General features: G+C 35.7%; 10 protein-coding genes and 1 non-coding gene across 11 annotated transcripts; 9 read left to right on the forward strand and 2 right to left on the reverse strand.

The window, feature by feature from the left end:
* Positions 1-120: 120 nt before the first annotated feature.
* NCAS0A01910 (uncharacterized protein) lies at positions 121-897 on the forward strand (the record flags this gene model as incomplete). Its single annotated transcript, XM_003673093.1, has 1 exon — positions 121-897. One exon carries the CDS (start codon positions 121-123, stop codon positions 895-897), a length of 777 nt encoding a protein of 258 aa, XP_003673141.1.
* Positions 898-1,505: 608 nt separating this feature from the next.
* Positions 1,506-2,924, forward strand: UGA1 (4-aminobutyrate transaminase; the record flags this gene model as incomplete). The annotated part of the gene is made up of 1 exon (XM_003673094.1): positions 1,506-2,924. The coding sequence occupies one exon, from the start codon at positions 1,506-1,508 to the stop codon at positions 2,922-2,924; it is 1,419 nt and encodes a 472-aa protein (XP_003673142.1).
* A 174-nt stretch (positions 2,925-3,098) lies between these two features.
* Positions 3,099-3,464, reverse strand: VMA7 (H(+)-transporting V1 sector ATPase subunit F; the record flags this gene model as incomplete). Its single annotated transcript, XM_003673095.1, has 1 exon — positions 3,099-3,464. The coding sequence occupies one exon, from the start codon at positions 3,462-3,464 to the stop codon at positions 3,099-3,101; it is 366 nt and encodes a 121-aa protein (XP_003673143.1).
* A 210-nt stretch (positions 3,465-3,674) lies between these two features.
* On the forward strand, positions 3,675-4,571 carry DPC29 (post-initiation translation factor DPC29; the record flags this gene model as incomplete). Its single annotated transcript, XM_003673096.1, has 1 exon — positions 3,675-4,571. The coding sequence occupies one exon, from the start codon at positions 3,675-3,677 to the stop codon at positions 4,569-4,571; it is 897 nt and encodes a 298-aa protein (XP_003673144.1).
* Positions 4,572-5,208: 637 nt separating this feature from the next.
* MTL1 (Mtl1p) lies at positions 5,209-6,606 on the forward strand (the record flags this gene model as incomplete). The annotated part of the gene is made up of 1 exon (XM_003673097.1): positions 5,209-6,606. One exon carries the CDS (start codon positions 5,209-5,211, stop codon positions 6,604-6,606), a length of 1,398 nt encoding a protein of 465 aa, XP_003673145.1.
* A 340-nt stretch (positions 6,607-6,946) lies between these two features.
* Positions 6,947-7,018, forward strand: NCAS0Atrna6D. The gene has a single exon. It is a non-coding gene; the product is annotated as a tRNA-Asp (tRNA).
* Positions 7,019-8,434: 1,416 nt separating this feature from the next.
* NCAS0A01960 (uncharacterized protein) lies at positions 8,435-9,724 on the forward strand (the record flags this gene model as incomplete). The annotated part of the gene is made up of 1 exon (XM_003673098.1): positions 8,435-9,724. One exon carries the CDS (start codon positions 8,435-8,437, stop codon positions 9,722-9,724), a length of 1,290 nt encoding a protein of 429 aa, XP_003673146.1.
* Positions 9,725-10,690: 966 nt separating this feature from the next.
* Positions 10,691-11,530, forward strand: NCAS0A01980 (uncharacterized protein; the record flags this gene model as incomplete). The annotated part of the gene is made up of 1 exon (XM_003673099.1): positions 10,691-11,530. The coding sequence occupies one exon, from the start codon at positions 10,691-10,693 to the stop codon at positions 11,528-11,530; it is 840 nt and encodes a 279-aa protein (XP_003673147.1).
* Positions 11,531-12,917: 1,387 nt separating this feature from the next.
* MSP1 (protein-degrading AAA family ATPase MSP1) lies at positions 12,918-14,003 on the forward strand (the record flags this gene model as incomplete). The annotated part of the gene is made up of 1 exon (XM_003673100.1): positions 12,918-14,003. The coding sequence occupies one exon, from the start codon at positions 12,918-12,920 to the stop codon at positions 14,001-14,003; it is 1,086 nt and encodes a 361-aa protein (XP_003673148.1).
* Positions 14,004-14,366: 363 nt separating this feature from the next.
* On the forward strand, positions 14,367-15,008 carry ERV1 (flavin-linked sulfhydryl oxidase; the record flags this gene model as incomplete). Its single annotated transcript, XM_003673101.1, has 1 exon — positions 14,367-15,008. The coding sequence occupies one exon, from the start codon at positions 14,367-14,369 to the stop codon at positions 15,006-15,008; it is 642 nt and encodes a 213-aa protein (XP_003673149.1).
* A 618-nt stretch (positions 15,009-15,626) lies between these two features.
* POP6 (ribonuclease P/MRP protein subunit POP6) lies at positions 15,627-16,085 on the reverse strand (the record flags this gene model as incomplete). The annotated part of the gene is made up of 1 exon (XM_003673102.1): positions 15,627-16,085. The coding sequence occupies one exon, from the start codon at positions 16,083-16,085 to the stop codon at positions 15,627-15,629; it is 459 nt and encodes a 152-aa protein (XP_003673150.1).
* Between the last annotated feature and the right edge of the window lie 12 nt (positions 16,086-16,097).

Below are 16,097 nucleotides of genomic sequence, written 5' to 3' on the forward strand. Positions count from 1 at the left end.
CAGATCATCAGATAACAACCATCTTTCCTCAGCATTCCTGAACAACTGACCAGTTTCCACATATCATCAACAATCTTGAATAGGCTGCCAAGCACCAAGCCAGAAATTTAAATAACAACAATGTTTCATTCACAGATGGCACCGTGGGTCCCTACTTTCATTCAATCCTGCAAAAATAACGAATTGCAACCTTTCACGCCGTTACAATTCGCCACAATAGATAATGCAGCCAATCTGCCCCGAGTGAGAACCGTAGTGTTTAGAGATTTTTTATTCCACGATAAGAAGACTAATGTGTTGACCTTCAATTCTGATTTGAGAAGTGGGAAAATAGATGAATCGTTCCCTCAAGAGAAGGACCACACTACCACTTTTGAAACGTGCGTTTATTTCCCTCAAACATGGGAGCAATACAGATTTAGCGGCCAATGTTTCGTTATATCGAATAAATCAAAAGAACATGTGCCTAAGGAATTACTTACGAAATATAAAATCCTATCTCCGAAAGTTACGAATAACGAAGAGGCTGGTGAATATGTTCATGACGAAGAAGAGGATTTTTGCTGTGTGCCTGATGATGAAGATTGGGATAACGAAGTTATTAGACAATGGTCCTCTTTGTCTAGATCTTCCAAATCGTTGTATAGGAAGCCTGCGCCAGGAAGTCCATTGACTAAGGAAACAAGTAAGGCACTAGATAAGATCCAAAGAGGGGTTGATGGAGCCAAAGAAGACGCAGGTTTAGAAAATTTCGGTATTGTTTGTCTTTGTATTGACACAGTGGATTACTTGAATCTAAAGGATGGAAGAGGAGGTGAAAGATGGATTTATAGGAGATCCACAGAACAAGATGGCACAGGGTTGGAGACCTGGGATGAACAAGAAGTTTGCCCATAAGATAGGGTAGATATGACCAACAATAACCACGACGACGACAATTGACACGATACGATATTACGCATTTTTTATGATATATACGAAGATAGAACTAAAAAGAATTAGAATTAATATTTAATATATGTTCCACGATAACGATAGGTAATCTTTAGACGTATCCATCATTCAAATGTTCCATTTCATTATTCCTTTGCTGCCATCACAAATCTTTATCAGATAAGGAATAATACCGCGCGGATCTTTTCGACGCTGCTATCTGACATTACTATCAATTGCTACTGAAAAATCAGAATTGACAAATAGATAGGTAGTAGAAACTTTGCATAAACCAATCGTGATTGCACTCTTGGATACTATCTTACTACCCATTCAATTTGTGTCCGTATGATATCGATAACCTAATTATTGTATCAGTTGTATTCTATCTGTTCCGTTATCGATTTCTATTGGATAGTGAGGATAATAAGGGAAGAGAAGATCAAGGGCGCTCATGGAAAAATATGCAATGGCTATAAAAGGGAGCTCAATTACAAACAACTTAACTCTTTTCCCCTTTAATAGTCATTCTTGAAGAGTTTGAAACCAGTACTTCGAGAATACAAATACCGATGCCTGCCTGTGAATCCTACTACCCTGCTGAACCAAAACAACCTGTTATAAAGACCAAAACAATTCCAGGTCCAGAATGTAACAAAGAATTAGAAAAATTAGATAAGGTCTTCGATTCAAGACCTGCTTATTTTGTTGCTGATTATGAAAAATCTTTGGGTAATTACATTGTTGATGTTGACGGTAACACATACTTGGATTTATACGCACAAATTGCCTCAATTGCACTAGGTTACAACAATCCAGAGTTGATTAAGGCAGCACAGAGCCCAACAATGATTCGTGCCTTAGTTGACCGTCCAGCTTTAGGTAACTTCCCCTCAAAGGAGATTACTCCATTATTAAATGATCTTCTTAAATTTGCTCCAAAGGGCCAGGATCATGTCTGGTCTGGACTATCAGGTGCTGACGCAAACGAATTGGCCTTTAAGGCAGCTTTCATTTATTATCGTTTCAAGCAAAGAAATGGTAAGGATTTTACCGCCGAGGAGCTGGAAAGTGTCATGGATAATTCACCACCGGGATCTCCGGAATTATCTGTCCTTTCATTTAAGAGGGCATTCCATGGTAGATTATTTGCCTCCGGATCTGTCACTTGCTCCAAACCGATCCATAAATTGGATGTTCCAGCCTTCCGCTGGCCTCATGCTGAATTCCCATCATACAAATATCCATTAGATGATGAAGCAAATTCTAAAGTTAATAAGGAAGAAGATGATCGTTGCTTAAAGATCGCTGAAGATTTAATCAAAACCTGGCCAATCAAAGTGGCAGCTTTAATTATCGAACCCATTCAATCAGAAGGTGGTGATAATCATGCTTCCAAATATTTCTTACAAAGCCTCAGAACTTTGACTTTGAAATATAATATTGTTTATATTATTGACGAGGTTCAAACTGGTGTTGGAGCTACAGGGAAATTCTGGTGTCACGAATATGCCGATATCCAACCACCAGTGGATCTAGTCACATTCTCTAAGAAATTTCAAACAGCAGGATATTTCTTCCATGATCCAGCTTTTATTCCAAGTAAACCATACAGACAATTTAATACCTGGTGTGGTGACTCAGCTAGAATTCTTATTGCCAATACAATTGGTGGTGAAATTGTCAAGAACGATTTATTAGAGCAATGTTCCAGAGTTGGGAACTATTTATTCAAAAAATTGGAAAATTTACAAGCCAAGAACCCAACTTTGTTCCAAAACCTAAGAGGAAAAGGAAGAGGAACATTTATCGCATGGGATTTACCAACTGGAGAAATAAGAGATTTGCTATTGAAGAAATTGAGACTAAACGGTTGCAATGTTGGGGGTTGCGCAGTCACGGCAGTTAGATTGAGACCAACATTAACTTTTGAGGAAAAACATGCCGATATTTTTATTGAAGCCTTGACCAAGTCCATAGCTGAGTTATAATGCTAATAAAATTTTGTTTATATGTCACAAGTCTCTAGCTTTATAATTTTAATGCGAAACATGTTTTTTTTATTATTATTATTTATTATCGCCTTTTCTTGATTTATATGAAACTATAAAGATATTTATCAAGAACCACTTCTCTATCGATTTTATAATGTAACAGCTTTGAGTCTATTCCCCAAATAACTTCCTAACTCTCTTTAACACGGAATCCTTTTCTGGGTCATAAGGATGATCTTTAGAAGGTATTTCCAAAATGGCAGGAAATGGATTTACAAATGCATCAATCTTAGACCTGATAATCTCTGCAACGTGTTGGTTAATCAACAATATGGCAATGTCGTCTCTTTCCTCAGTGAAATGTTCAAAGATATCAGTAATTTCCTCTCTAGTAGTCTTACCTTCTTGGTAAACGAAAAAGTTTTTATCAGCTAATTCAGTATTACTGTTTGATATCTGTCCAATGCCCGCTAAGAGGAGACCTGTGGTAGTATTCTCATCACCTATCACAGCTAGCAATGTACGCTTCTCAGCCATCCTTCTCTGTGTATATTGGTATGCTTGCTCTTACTATTGAATTAAAAGTGTTGCTTGAAATTGGTTGCCATTTAATTTATTTTCTTATTCGGAATTTTCAACTGATGTCCCTAAATTCGGTAAACTGAAATTTAGAACTAGAGTTACGTAGTATTAATCAGGAACAGAACAATATACTAGTACCTTTTAATACAGAAGCACAACCCACAAATGTTACCTGTTAATATACAACGACAGTATTTAATAAATTCAAACTTATTCCGTCATTTGAAGAGTTGCATTAATAGGAGAGGAATCCGAACGTTGAATGGTGTAATCTATTCCGGACATAACAAATGGTCAACTATTAAACATCAAAAGATGAAAAATGACGCCATGAAGAATAAGATTGCAAATAAGATATCGTTACAAATTGCCCTTGCTGCAAAACAGAATGATACAAATCAATTGAACAGTCTTATCGAACTAGCTACGAAGAGTAACGTATCAAAGAAAGTTGTCGAGAATGCCATAAAGAAGGGAACATCTGGGGGTAGTAGTAATGGACAGGATGCAGATAGTAATATTTGTGTTTATGAGGGGATGGGGCCTGGAGGTGTAGCCTTTGTCATTGAATCGACAACAAATAATAAAAATAGAACTATCAGCTTGGTCAGAAGCGCCTTTACAAAAGCTAATGGATCCATGACACCAACGTTATATCAATTTGATAGAAGAGGTTATTTGGAAGTCTTAGCGCCCAAAAATTTAGATTCCGAAGAGAAAGTATTAGAATTAGGTCTTGAAATCGAAGGTGTAGAAGACATAGAACCGATTGCTCAAGAAGAAAGGATTCAAGATGAGGAGAGTATTTCTTTAAATCCAGGAAATGATGAACCACTATATGAGGTTATAATTACTGACCCATCGGATACTAATCAGGTTGCAGATGATTTCATCAAAGCGGGTTTCATTATAAGGGAACAAGTGCGTAACAAGTACATCCCCAAAAGAGACATGGTCATCAATATTAATGATGAAGATATAATTCTCAAGCTTGAAAAACTACAAGATCAACTCGATGAGATCGAAGACGTAAGGGACTTCTACACAAATGCTCGATATTAATTAAGGTACTGAGCTCTAAAATAATATACTCCAATGGCCAGAAGAATATCACCTGTATATAGTCATATTTATAAGAATCTTCTTTAGCTGTGGACCCACATTATACATTCTTTTAATTTCAATAATTTAGTGCCAATTTTAAGAAATTCCGGCTCATTTTTGTTTGAAGGAAAGTTCAGGAAATTTTTCCGAGAACTGATCTGTCATGATCAGTTAAAAATAGGACTCCGTTGTTCTACGATTTGAGATTCCTCGCAAACACTTCAGGAGAATTTACTCGAGAACAACTTACCAACACAGCTTATAGCATTCCGTCCTGCTATATTTTTTATTTTGGAGATCCTTCGAGGAAGTTGAACTTTCCATTTAGAAGCTTGTTATTGTGCTTAACGTTGAACATAGGGGCAACGAAAGTAGAGCAACAAATCCACTTGTATTTTTTTCCATTTATGCTCATTATTAGGCAATAATTTTTGAGCTATCATTCAGTTCTTTGTCATTCCATATTTCAGATACCCCCCCTTTTGCCCTTTTGCTTTTTCTGCATCTTTGCTTTCGTTAATTTTTTGTTCAGTTCCTCAATATCCCAATTCTTTTTATTTTAATTTTCCTTCTTCTCCAAGCATTATAATATAATATGATCTCCTACCTCAAATTTTTTTTGGCTCTAATAGTATACTCTAAATATACAAGAGGACAAGAGTTTATACCGCCTGCGGCAGGAAATGAAACCACTTCTTTGAGTATTCTGATATCCAGCTCTCATGAAGAATCATTGCAATCCTTTTCATCGTCCATATCTACCCCAACAGCTTTACTACCTTCGATTTCCTCTTTATCAGTGATTGAATCTGTTACAACTTCTCACGAAGAAAGTTTTGTTGCTCCATCATCGACTTACATACGAAGTTCGAATACCGTGATAAGCTCATCTGCAAGCACATCACAACTTTCTTCATTCATTTCTCCATTGCAGTCAAGTTCAATCCCAAGTTCGACAAGTTTAGCTTCAGCTTCATTTTTCTCACTGTATTCGTCCAGTTCACTTGTCGTTAGCTCTTCAATTAGATCATTCACGCAGACTTCGAGAATAACATCTTCATCTAGCTTTTCTTTGTCACCTGCTACATCCAGTATAATATCATCAACAGCTTCTTCACTTCCACGATTATCTAGTAGATCCCCTAGTACATCTTCATCAAGAACCTCGTCTTCGTCGTCGTCATCATCATCATCATCATCATCACCATCATCGCTATCTTCTTCTTCATCATCATCGTTAATCTCAACAACAACTTCATCATCATCTTCATCATCCAATCCACGAAGTTCATCATATAATCCACAGCTAACTGTGACAAGTATCATACATGGAAAAACGGTGCTATCCAACCTCTACACCACTGTGACCTACATGCCACCAGATGGTTCAACAAATAAAAATAAAACTACCTCTGGTTTAAGTAAGAAGAACAGAAATATTGTCATTGGTTGTTGTGTAGGGATTGGTGTTCCCTTACTGTTATTGATTCTTCTATTCTTATACCATTATTGCATCAAACCTAAACAAACAAATTTTATTGATTCCGATGGGAAAGTCATCACAGCATACAAAACGAACAATCTCCAGAGGTTTTTCAATTCACTCATTGGTAAAAACAAAAATACAGAACAGTACCAAACTAAATCACCATTAGGGAATACGATAGTGACATCAATGAATAATAACAAAATCCAAAATAACGATGTGACAGCAAATACAAATGATGGCGATTACATGGTAACTAATGGTGGCTATAACTTTGACAATGACGACTTAATAATACAACGTAATTTACGAAACGATTCTGGATCGATATTTACAACAACGGGCGAATCAGATGCTATTTCAAGCAATTTATCCAACCACGATTCGCATATTAGTCTCGATACAAATGATATCGGACAACAACAAAGTGTGTTTGGATCACAATTTGTAGAAGATTTTAACGATCATGTTAGACCGAACACTGGCTTGAATATTGCAAACCCGTAGATCCTAAAAGTTTTATGTCTCCCATATTTTAATTACTATACATATTCTAATAGATAAACTGTTTTTTTTCATTCAAGTTTCTGGATACTGTTATCTCAACCAGGAACTATCATTTCATATACACCAGAATATATAAAATATACGTGTGGAAGAAAGAAAATTTGTAGGAGGAACAATCTTTCATATTGTTTTAGATACAAACTGGTTGTGCATCAAAACAAACAAGCTCTAACATTCAGAAAGCTCCACACATCTATTAAAACCTAGCATCCGAGTTGATGAGAAGCAGGGACTTATTGTCAATCAGCAACTGTTTTATCGTACGTTTCTGCAACAAGATTCCGTGATAGTTTAATGGTTAGAATGGGCGCTTGTCGCGTGCCAGATCGGGGTTCAATTCCCCGTCGCGGAGATATAATTTTTTTATGCTCTTTAGCACCTTTCTATCCACGTCTAGTTGTATATTATCTCTTTTTGCTAGACTTTTTCCTTTTATCTTGACAGCATAACAATTTTATAGGTGGTCCTCTTATTATATGATCATGCCCTGAGAATGGGAAGGTGATGTTGTTCCATTTATTTTACTACAGTTACCGACACTTTTAATGGCCGTTTAATTGAGTCCCCTCCTCTTAACTCTCTAAGTTTCACTAGCTTTGCTTGCCAATTCTGCTTTGGAAAGGTTAGTGACGCGATGAGATCCTTTTCGTGGCGCGCATTGTGTTGATCTGACAAACAGACAGGGTCCTAATCTCGGCGTCTTCATTGAAAATATTTAGAAACGTAAACATCGTGTGAATAAAGCACTGACTTTGATCCATTTGAAGTACCATCTTCCATTTCTTTCTGTGCTTTATTAAACTGAGGACTTGATAAAGTGTCGTCACAAGACTGCCGTTGGAACTATTAAAATTGCCGGATATTAGAACGAAAGGGAGGCCAACACTGGAAACATAGGAAAATAGTAGTCAACCAGAAGCAGTCTAAGAGAAAATGAAATTGCCTGATATACATAAAGATAATGAATGATAAAATCATCATTTGCCTATCCCAAATTGATGGCTTATTAGTAGCTACCAATTATACCAATTTAAGAAATGACTGACCCTTTCTTTTAGTTACGCTTACATTAATAGGTATTGATTTATGTTTTTAAAGTAATGTGTTATCAGTAAGTAGCTATTCCATCTCTGACGGAATATCCAAGACAGCAATTGAAGCATATGTAGGTGGGATTTATGGCAGGTATAAGCAAGTCCAAAATAATATTACAGAACTCAGTTCATGGTGGAAGTATATCTGAAACTGTTCCATCAGATTTACATTATTATAGTCATCAATATTATCTCATTGTACTCGTGTTAGTAGCGGCTAGAATGTAATACCATCTCAGAACGAAACCACATGTAGTTCAAAATAGCTCACCTAAAATGATGTTCACTGAATCATTAACATATTTAAAAACTGTTTCCCTCATTTAATTACAATCTCCTGGGGTAGAAAAAACATGAAACAATAATTATTTCAGTTTGATCTTTGGTTAAAGCTGTGAGTCGTTATAGCATTTTATTTACCGCGGTAATCCCTGTATTTTATAAAGCAATATCCCTCACGGTTGCAAATGAGGTTTGGATTCCGATGCTTAACATTTTCTGCTAAATAAAGATCATATTCTAGCTGATTGCTCTATATAAATACAACTTACAATACGTAATCTCGCACACAGTATGAAAATAATGTCAAAAAGCGTCATCAGAAATCTAAAAAATCAGTAATGTTACTTGAAAATCATTAAAGTGACTATCTTTCTTCAGGTAGAAGAAAATATATGCAATGGCTTTCGATGACAGTCATTGGATGCTATAAAACAGAATCGGAAAACGTCATCCATGCATATACTACTACTTCTAAGTACGCCATCTTGGCGGAATCAGAAATGAGAAACCCAATGAAAATAAAACTATTTTATATTCTTCATGAACATGATGGCCATAAGAGAGAGTTTCAATACCCAATTTACATAAAGTTAAGGAATGAACTCATGAAGAGGCATACCTTTCCATCCGTGAGGCATTTGGAAGTAATAAGAACACCCATAATCTCCATAAAGAGAAATAAATTATTGAATGTTGCATACCATTTGGTGATTGGAACCATTGACGGAATAATGATTACCACTCTGGAAAACTTCATTAGTACTGATCAAGAGCCCTTGACTGTTTGGAAACATGATAATATGAATGATGTAATAAATTGTGTTTATTGTCAAAGCCATAAGAATGGTACTATTGAAATTGTCATGGGGACTGTCTTAGGTAAAATTATTGACATTTCTTTCAATGTTCGTCATGGGAAATTTACAAAAATGAACGAAACTAGAAACTCTTCAGTCTTGCAAAAATGCCAACAGCTGATGAATGATTCGATAATTTCCGTAAATGGATTGAGGGATGTTAACGACGGAGCAAACTTTAAGACATCTAAGGACGATGAATTATGGGTTCGAAATTCTATTACCGAGGCATTGGTATTTGGCTGTTTCGATAATTACCTTTATGGAATCATCGATGGTAAAGTAGAGAATCAATGCTGTTACGAGAATGTGAATAATATAAGTAACCTCGCCTCCTCACCAAGCGATATGAACCAAGAAAGATTAGGATCACTCGAGACAAGCAATAATATGAGTGACCACATATTGACCGACGTAGATTTTGTCATTGCGAAACAATATTCCTCTTCGTCTTTAAGATTTTACGTAGCCAATGTAACAAATATTGGATGCATATTATACAGAAGAACAAATAGAGGCGAATGGGATAAATTGAGAGTATTTAAACGATATACACATTCCGAAAAATCACCTCAAGTGAATTGCCGACTACAACTCCTTCCAACTTCTAATGAATTACAAATATTCAGTGGTAGCGAAGATGGAAAACTTTTCCAATGGCGTTATGACTATATAAACGACACGGTTATCTCCAAGATCGTTAGCATCAACAATCAAGCAACAACAGTGCATTCTTTGTCCTTTCAAGGGCCCAATAAGTTATTCTTTGTTGAAAGGTATTCCGATAAAAGCTCGTTGGGATACTTCGATCTATTATTAATATAGCTAAAATCGAGTGTCCTAAAATCCCATAAATAATTCGTCAATATTCTTAATGACATCAACGTGCAAAATCTCACCCTTCCTTGTAATCAGTGATCCTTTCTTAAACATTTCAGGTTCGTTATTGTAATTTATGCCACAATCTTTAAATAAAATTTCTTGTTTCTCAGCACTTAATGTCCCACAAAGTCTATTTTCTGCTTCCTTTGGAGTCATATTACATTTTTGAATCAATTGCCAAAATGCAGTATTATACAGGTTGTTAATATGAGTATCGACAAATCTCCAACTTAGATAGTCTTTTATTGATTTCAAATTTGGATATGCCACACATCTCGAATCGAAAAACGGTAGATGCTTGCGGTGCAATTCCCTGTCAACAAAGAATTTCGACCAAAGTGATACATAGTTCGAAGTAAACAATGACACAAAGAGTGTCGATATCTTATCTCGTCTTCTATTAAACAATGTTGTATCTGATTTCAAAACAAAAGAGTATTCATCACTTTCGCCGAAGGCCAAAACAATATCATTCTTATATTGCAAAACAACATTTTTTGCACATGCATTCATCAATTTCAAAGCTCTTTCATCGTTTGGCTTGGCAAACTCATAATATTTAGAAAATTCATGAAATTTCTTACCGTCAACTCTTACAACTATATAACATTGCGGTAGTAAGGTTTCAAATGTTTCAAACTGCCTTACATAGCCGAACCTTGAATTAGCCATCCTTGAGTTTTTCGTAAGTATGAATTATAGGTCACTTTTTCTTTGCTCATCTCTATCATCAAAACTCAAAAAAGTTTCAAGAAAAAAAAAATGAGACGAACTTCGCTCGCGATAATAAGGGATAAATATCATAAGATTTATGTTCCTACAACTAAACCTTCAGAAAGAGTTATAAGAAGTGAACTTATTGATTGATAGTAAACCGTAACAAAGGTCAAAAAAGCGTTAACAACATCAATGACCAAACCAAAAACGATTAAAATAATAAGGAAAAAGACTTTGCAAGAAAAGACTGATCCCCTTGCCAAGCAAAAACTTATTTGGACGATAGGCCATTACATGACCTTAGGGTTAGGTGCATTCTTCACTATCACATACTTTTTTCATGTTCTGCTATTCTTTAAATATCGTTCATGGAAATGGCTATTCTTAAGAGTTAATAAACATTATAGTATCATTGGAGGTACAAGATGGTATCAGTCTATTTTACGGTGGTTACCACAATTGGCTTACAGACTGTCGTTAGTTGGTGTATTTTTATCAGGTTCCATTACCATGTTACAGAATTGGAATGGGTTAAATCCAACTTGGTATGATTTGTTATCCTCCGTCAATGCCCAATCGATGTTAATGGCCTTATTGTGGTTCATTGGTGGTGGAAAATCCTTTTATAGGTTATTTCCGTTTATGATTCTAAGCTACATGCATCTGTTGAACAAGGAGAACGAATTCACTACGGATGATGAAAAGAGCTCGGATGAATGGACAATGCAAAATAAGGATTTATTGCATCTGATTGCATATGCTGAAATGTTTATTTTCGTCACTCTCCTCTTGGACACTATATTGTTAAAGACTGGTTCTTCAGGTGTTTTATTAGTTGTTTATTTGGGTATTTATTGGTTAAGATTGAACTTTTCACCATATGCTCAAATTACATTCCTAAGAACCCTAAATAAATTCGATGAGCAGATTCCAGCTAAGCATAAGAATAAGTGGGAAATAATTAAGAGATTCATCTATTTGAAGATGAAAGAACATGAAAAGAGAAGCCGTATGTATGCGAGCACTGCTTAATTTGCTGTCACATTAAACAGTTTAATTTTTCCATTTATAATGATATATACTATTTAACATTATGCAGTATTGACAATTAAATCACATTTTCATAATTACTGAAAGCCTTAAATATTAATAGCAGATACGAATCAATTATTATTTATACATAAAAGATTATTTAAAGTATGGGGGTTGTTAGTGTTGTTATAGTGTTGTTAATAATAAAGGAAAAAATATGATTAATATTTAGTTCCAGTTTATTCAGTGTTAACAGCTCTAGTGTAGATAGCTTGCTTAGAGTGCTTGGAAACAGGGACAATGATACCTTGCTTTTCCAAATCTCTCAAAGCAACTCTAGCCATAGAACCACCAATCTTTAATCTATCAACCAAAACAGAGACGGAAACATATCTGTAAGTTGGAACTTCCTTCATGATTCTGTCCAATTTTTCTTGGTCTAAGATGACGGCGTGAGCAGCCTTGTCCTTGTGGTTGTTCTTGGACCACTTCTTCTTAGACTTCTTACCACCAGCCATGGCGGCAGCAGCTTTGGCAGCTTTAGATAATTGTTGCTTTGGAGGCATGATTTATATTTGTTCTGATTAAAGGATGAAACGATTTTCATATTTGTTAGTAAAAAATTGTTATTGATGCATTTTATGGAAAGATCGTGGAGGAACGCATTAAATAGTACTTTCTTTGGCCTCAACCTTATATTGCATTTTCTTGAACACAGTATCCATCGGAGAGCATTTAATTTGTATCAACGTATTCATATATTTTAGGAAACAGGCTCTTCTCGGTGTAATCTGGGATCTTATTCTGTATTTCTCGCCCTAGGTCATGGCATCCATATTCTTCGAGGTCTCTATCCCTTCATTTAATATTAATCATTTAGTCTATTCATATCAGCATATCCATATCTTATTGTACACATTATCACATACGCTTTGGCTTGGGTTCTTTAAAATAAGAATATAAATGTATGCTAGTGCATATTCCAGAAATTAGACCTTTAACATAGAGCTCTGTTAATATTACAACATCTCGCTAGGCAGACATGAGGTGTTTCCACCACGGGTAAGCCGGAATTCTACAAGGAGGGCCCAATTCCCAGACGGAGGCGTTTTGTTTCCGGGAAGGACAATTTCAGAGGGATCATCGGAAAATTCAGGGAACCACAAAAAATTAGAAATTGTAAGGATGGATGTATGTTATAACGATGTATGGGTGTAGGTAAAAACAGTCCGATGAAATATTAACTGCGAAATGCGAAATGTAAACGTTAACGTGAAAACTTAGCGGGAACATCGAAGAGGGAAATATAATGTTAGCCCTACAACTACGAGAAGATTACACAACATCAGCGTACTGTTAATTATATTCTAAGGGAAAGTAAATCAACATGGCACCAAAATTTGATCTAAAAGCGATATCGGATATCACTGTCCTGATAGGGACGGGACTTTCTCTCTACTACCTAAGCAGTAGATTGTTAAAGGATATGGAGATGGGACCGATTGGCGTATCCAAGGAATCTAAGAATAAACAATCTGCACAATGGCAAAAATTATGTAAAAAGATGCCGGAACTTTCTGGAACGCCTTTGAATGCATATGAAGAGAGTATATTGGAGTTTGTTGTAACTCCGGAAGAAATTGATACCACTTTTGAAAGTATTGGTGGGTTAGAAAATATCATATCGGAGTTGAATGAAAGTGTTATATACCCATTAGTGATGCCTGAGATATTTACGAGTAGCCCTCTTTTACAGGCCCCAAGTGGTGTATTGTTGTATGGGCCGCCTGGATGTGGGAAAACAATGTTAGCAAAGGCGTTAGCAAAGGAAAGTAGTGCCAATTTTATTTCGATAAGAATGTCAGCATTGATGGATAAGTGGTATGGGGAGTCAAACAAGATTGTGGGAGCTCTTTTTTCATTGGCAAATAAAATTGAGCCATGTATTATATTCATTGATGAGATTGATTCCTTTTTAAGGGAACGTATGTCTTCGGATCACGAAGTTACAGCAAGCTTGAAGGCGGAGTTTATGACGCTTTGGGATGGATTATTAAGTAATGGTCGTGTGATGATCATTGGGGCTACAAATAGAATGAATGACATTGATGATGCATTTTTAAGAAGATTACCAAAGAGATTTCTTATCTCATTACCAGGTATTGAACAAAGAGAGAAGATTTTAAACGTATTATTAAAAGGAACAAGAGTAGATGAAAATGACTTCGATATAAAAAGAATTGCACAACATACCAATGGAATGTCGGGTTCAGATCTAAAAGAATTATGCAGAGAGGCGGCTTTAAGCGCTGCTAAAGAATACATTAGGCAAAAGCAACTTCTGCAAAAGAACCAAAATATTGAAGGTAGTAAAGATCTAGCATTGACTCCCAGACCTTTGAGGACATCTGATTTTACCTCATATCTAGCTCATGGAACAACCCACTCCAACAATCCATTTGATTTAGACTAATTATTGCGATAAATTTGTTACATATCTCGCTTAAATCAGAATGAACATATACGTAATTGTATCTAGAGAGAATCTGTAAGTAGTAAAATGCATGGCTCAAAAGAAAAAGGGCTTTAACCTGCTAATTAAAAGAAAACTTTTGTATTCTTATCGTAAATTATGTATCGATTGTGGGAATCGTGGTAGGAATGAAATTACTGGCGCGAAGTAGGAAGAATTAAAAACAGGCGAAGCCATTCATTACCAATGAATAAAATTACACACTCAGTCGAGACTTCACGTTATACCTATTGTGTTTATTGGAACCTTTGAATTTGTTTTCAACTAACTAAATTATGGAAAGATTGTCAACCGAGGAAGAGAATGCTACTTCGAAGAGAGCCAATCAAAAATTGTATGTATAAAAATCCATTTCTTCCAACAAAGGCGATGTTTATACTAACAAAGGGAATCTGTTTAAATAGTTGCCTACCATGCGCTGCATATGTTACCTTTCGAGATATTGGTAAAAATATTTCCCTTAAAGTGGATAATTACATGAATGGCGTAGCCGAAAATACTTCTAATGATCCCTCCAACGAACCAAACAACACAATTTCTATAAATTCGCAAATTGTACCCCCTATACAACCATCACATTCACAAATACTGATACCCGGATCAAGGACATACAATGAAGATAATCCACCAGATGTCCAAAAGCTAGGTTCATCATCGTGGACACTATTACACGCAGTTACAGCCAAGTATCCTACAAAACCCACAGATTTTGAAAAATTGCAGATGCAAAAGTTTCTAATGCTATTTTCACATGTGTACCCATGCAATTGGTGTGCTAAGGATTTTGAGAAGTTTATTGAGGCGAATTCACCAAGAGTAGAATCAAGAGATGAACTAGGCCGTTGGATGTGTGAAGCTCATAATCATGTAAATAATAAGCTAGGAAAGCCTAAGTTTGACTGTAATTTTTGGGAAAAGAGATGGAAGGATGGTTGGGATGAATGAAGCATAACTAAATTCAGTAGATTTTTTTATAATCGAATATTGATAGATTTTGAACCCTATTATTAATATTTAGCGTTGCACATTCACGGACGGAACGCGAAGTTTCAAAATTTTTACTTGCTAACGCTATATAAAGAGGCATTCATCGGAAAAGTAAATTCTAAACAAGTAAAGTACTCTTAGACAAATAGAAACAGCCAGTTTAAAAAAACCTTCCAACCTGAGATTTTCGAATGATAAAGTAATATGAAATACAACACGGTAGGTACCGTTAGCTTTTTTCAAGATCTTTATAACAACAACTCAGCTGATGGCCTCTTCGAAGATCCTTAAACTTTGATACAAATGTGTCTTGTGGTCTAGGGATTCAAAGCGAGGCCTATATTGAAAGTGTATGTCATGGTACAAAAACAAAAAAATTGTGACATCTCATTGACTTAGGTTCCATATATTTATGGACTTGTATTGTGAGGATTTAGAGCCATTTCGGGCTCTACCTTATTACATTTCAATGATACATTTCTTTTTCTATATAAGTCTATCTTTTCTTGATTTTAAATGCAGTTTTCTTAACAATTACATAATTTTGATATGCTACCAATTACTCTCACCATTTGGTTAGGTCTGTTCTGTGAACAATGAAAACGGAAGGTCGTTGGCTAAGTCGGAAGATGTTGAAATAAAACATATCAAAATGGGTATATTTATCTTTCTTTCTAACAGCTCATTTCTACCTGGTTGGATCGACTGAAATGATAACATTCGATTCCATTGATGTATTGTCGTGGAGGTATCCTTTTCCTTGATTACTTTTTTTGTAATTTCCAAAATACTTAACATCTTCTGGAGGTGAGGTCCATGAGCTTCAAGACATACAAAACCTTCCGTCGATTCCAGAAGACCCTGCAATTTATCTACGGTATGCTTAATGTTAGCATTTTTGGTTATACAAACTCGTTTCGTGTTGGTTGCTAAACCTGGATTTTTCTCAAATATAGTGGTTTCGAGCCAACTTGAAATAAACTCTTTGCATGGATTATCATTCTTCTTGATTTCAGATATGTCTCTCTCTGCCATTGTAATCAGTAA

The sequence above is a fragment of the Naumovozyma castellii genome, chromosome 1 (assembly GCF_000237345.1).
Source record: "Naumovozyma castellii chromosome 1, complete genome".
Lineage (NCBI taxonomy): Eukaryota > Fungi > Ascomycota > Saccharomycetes > Saccharomycetales > Saccharomycetaceae > Naumovozyma > Naumovozyma castellii.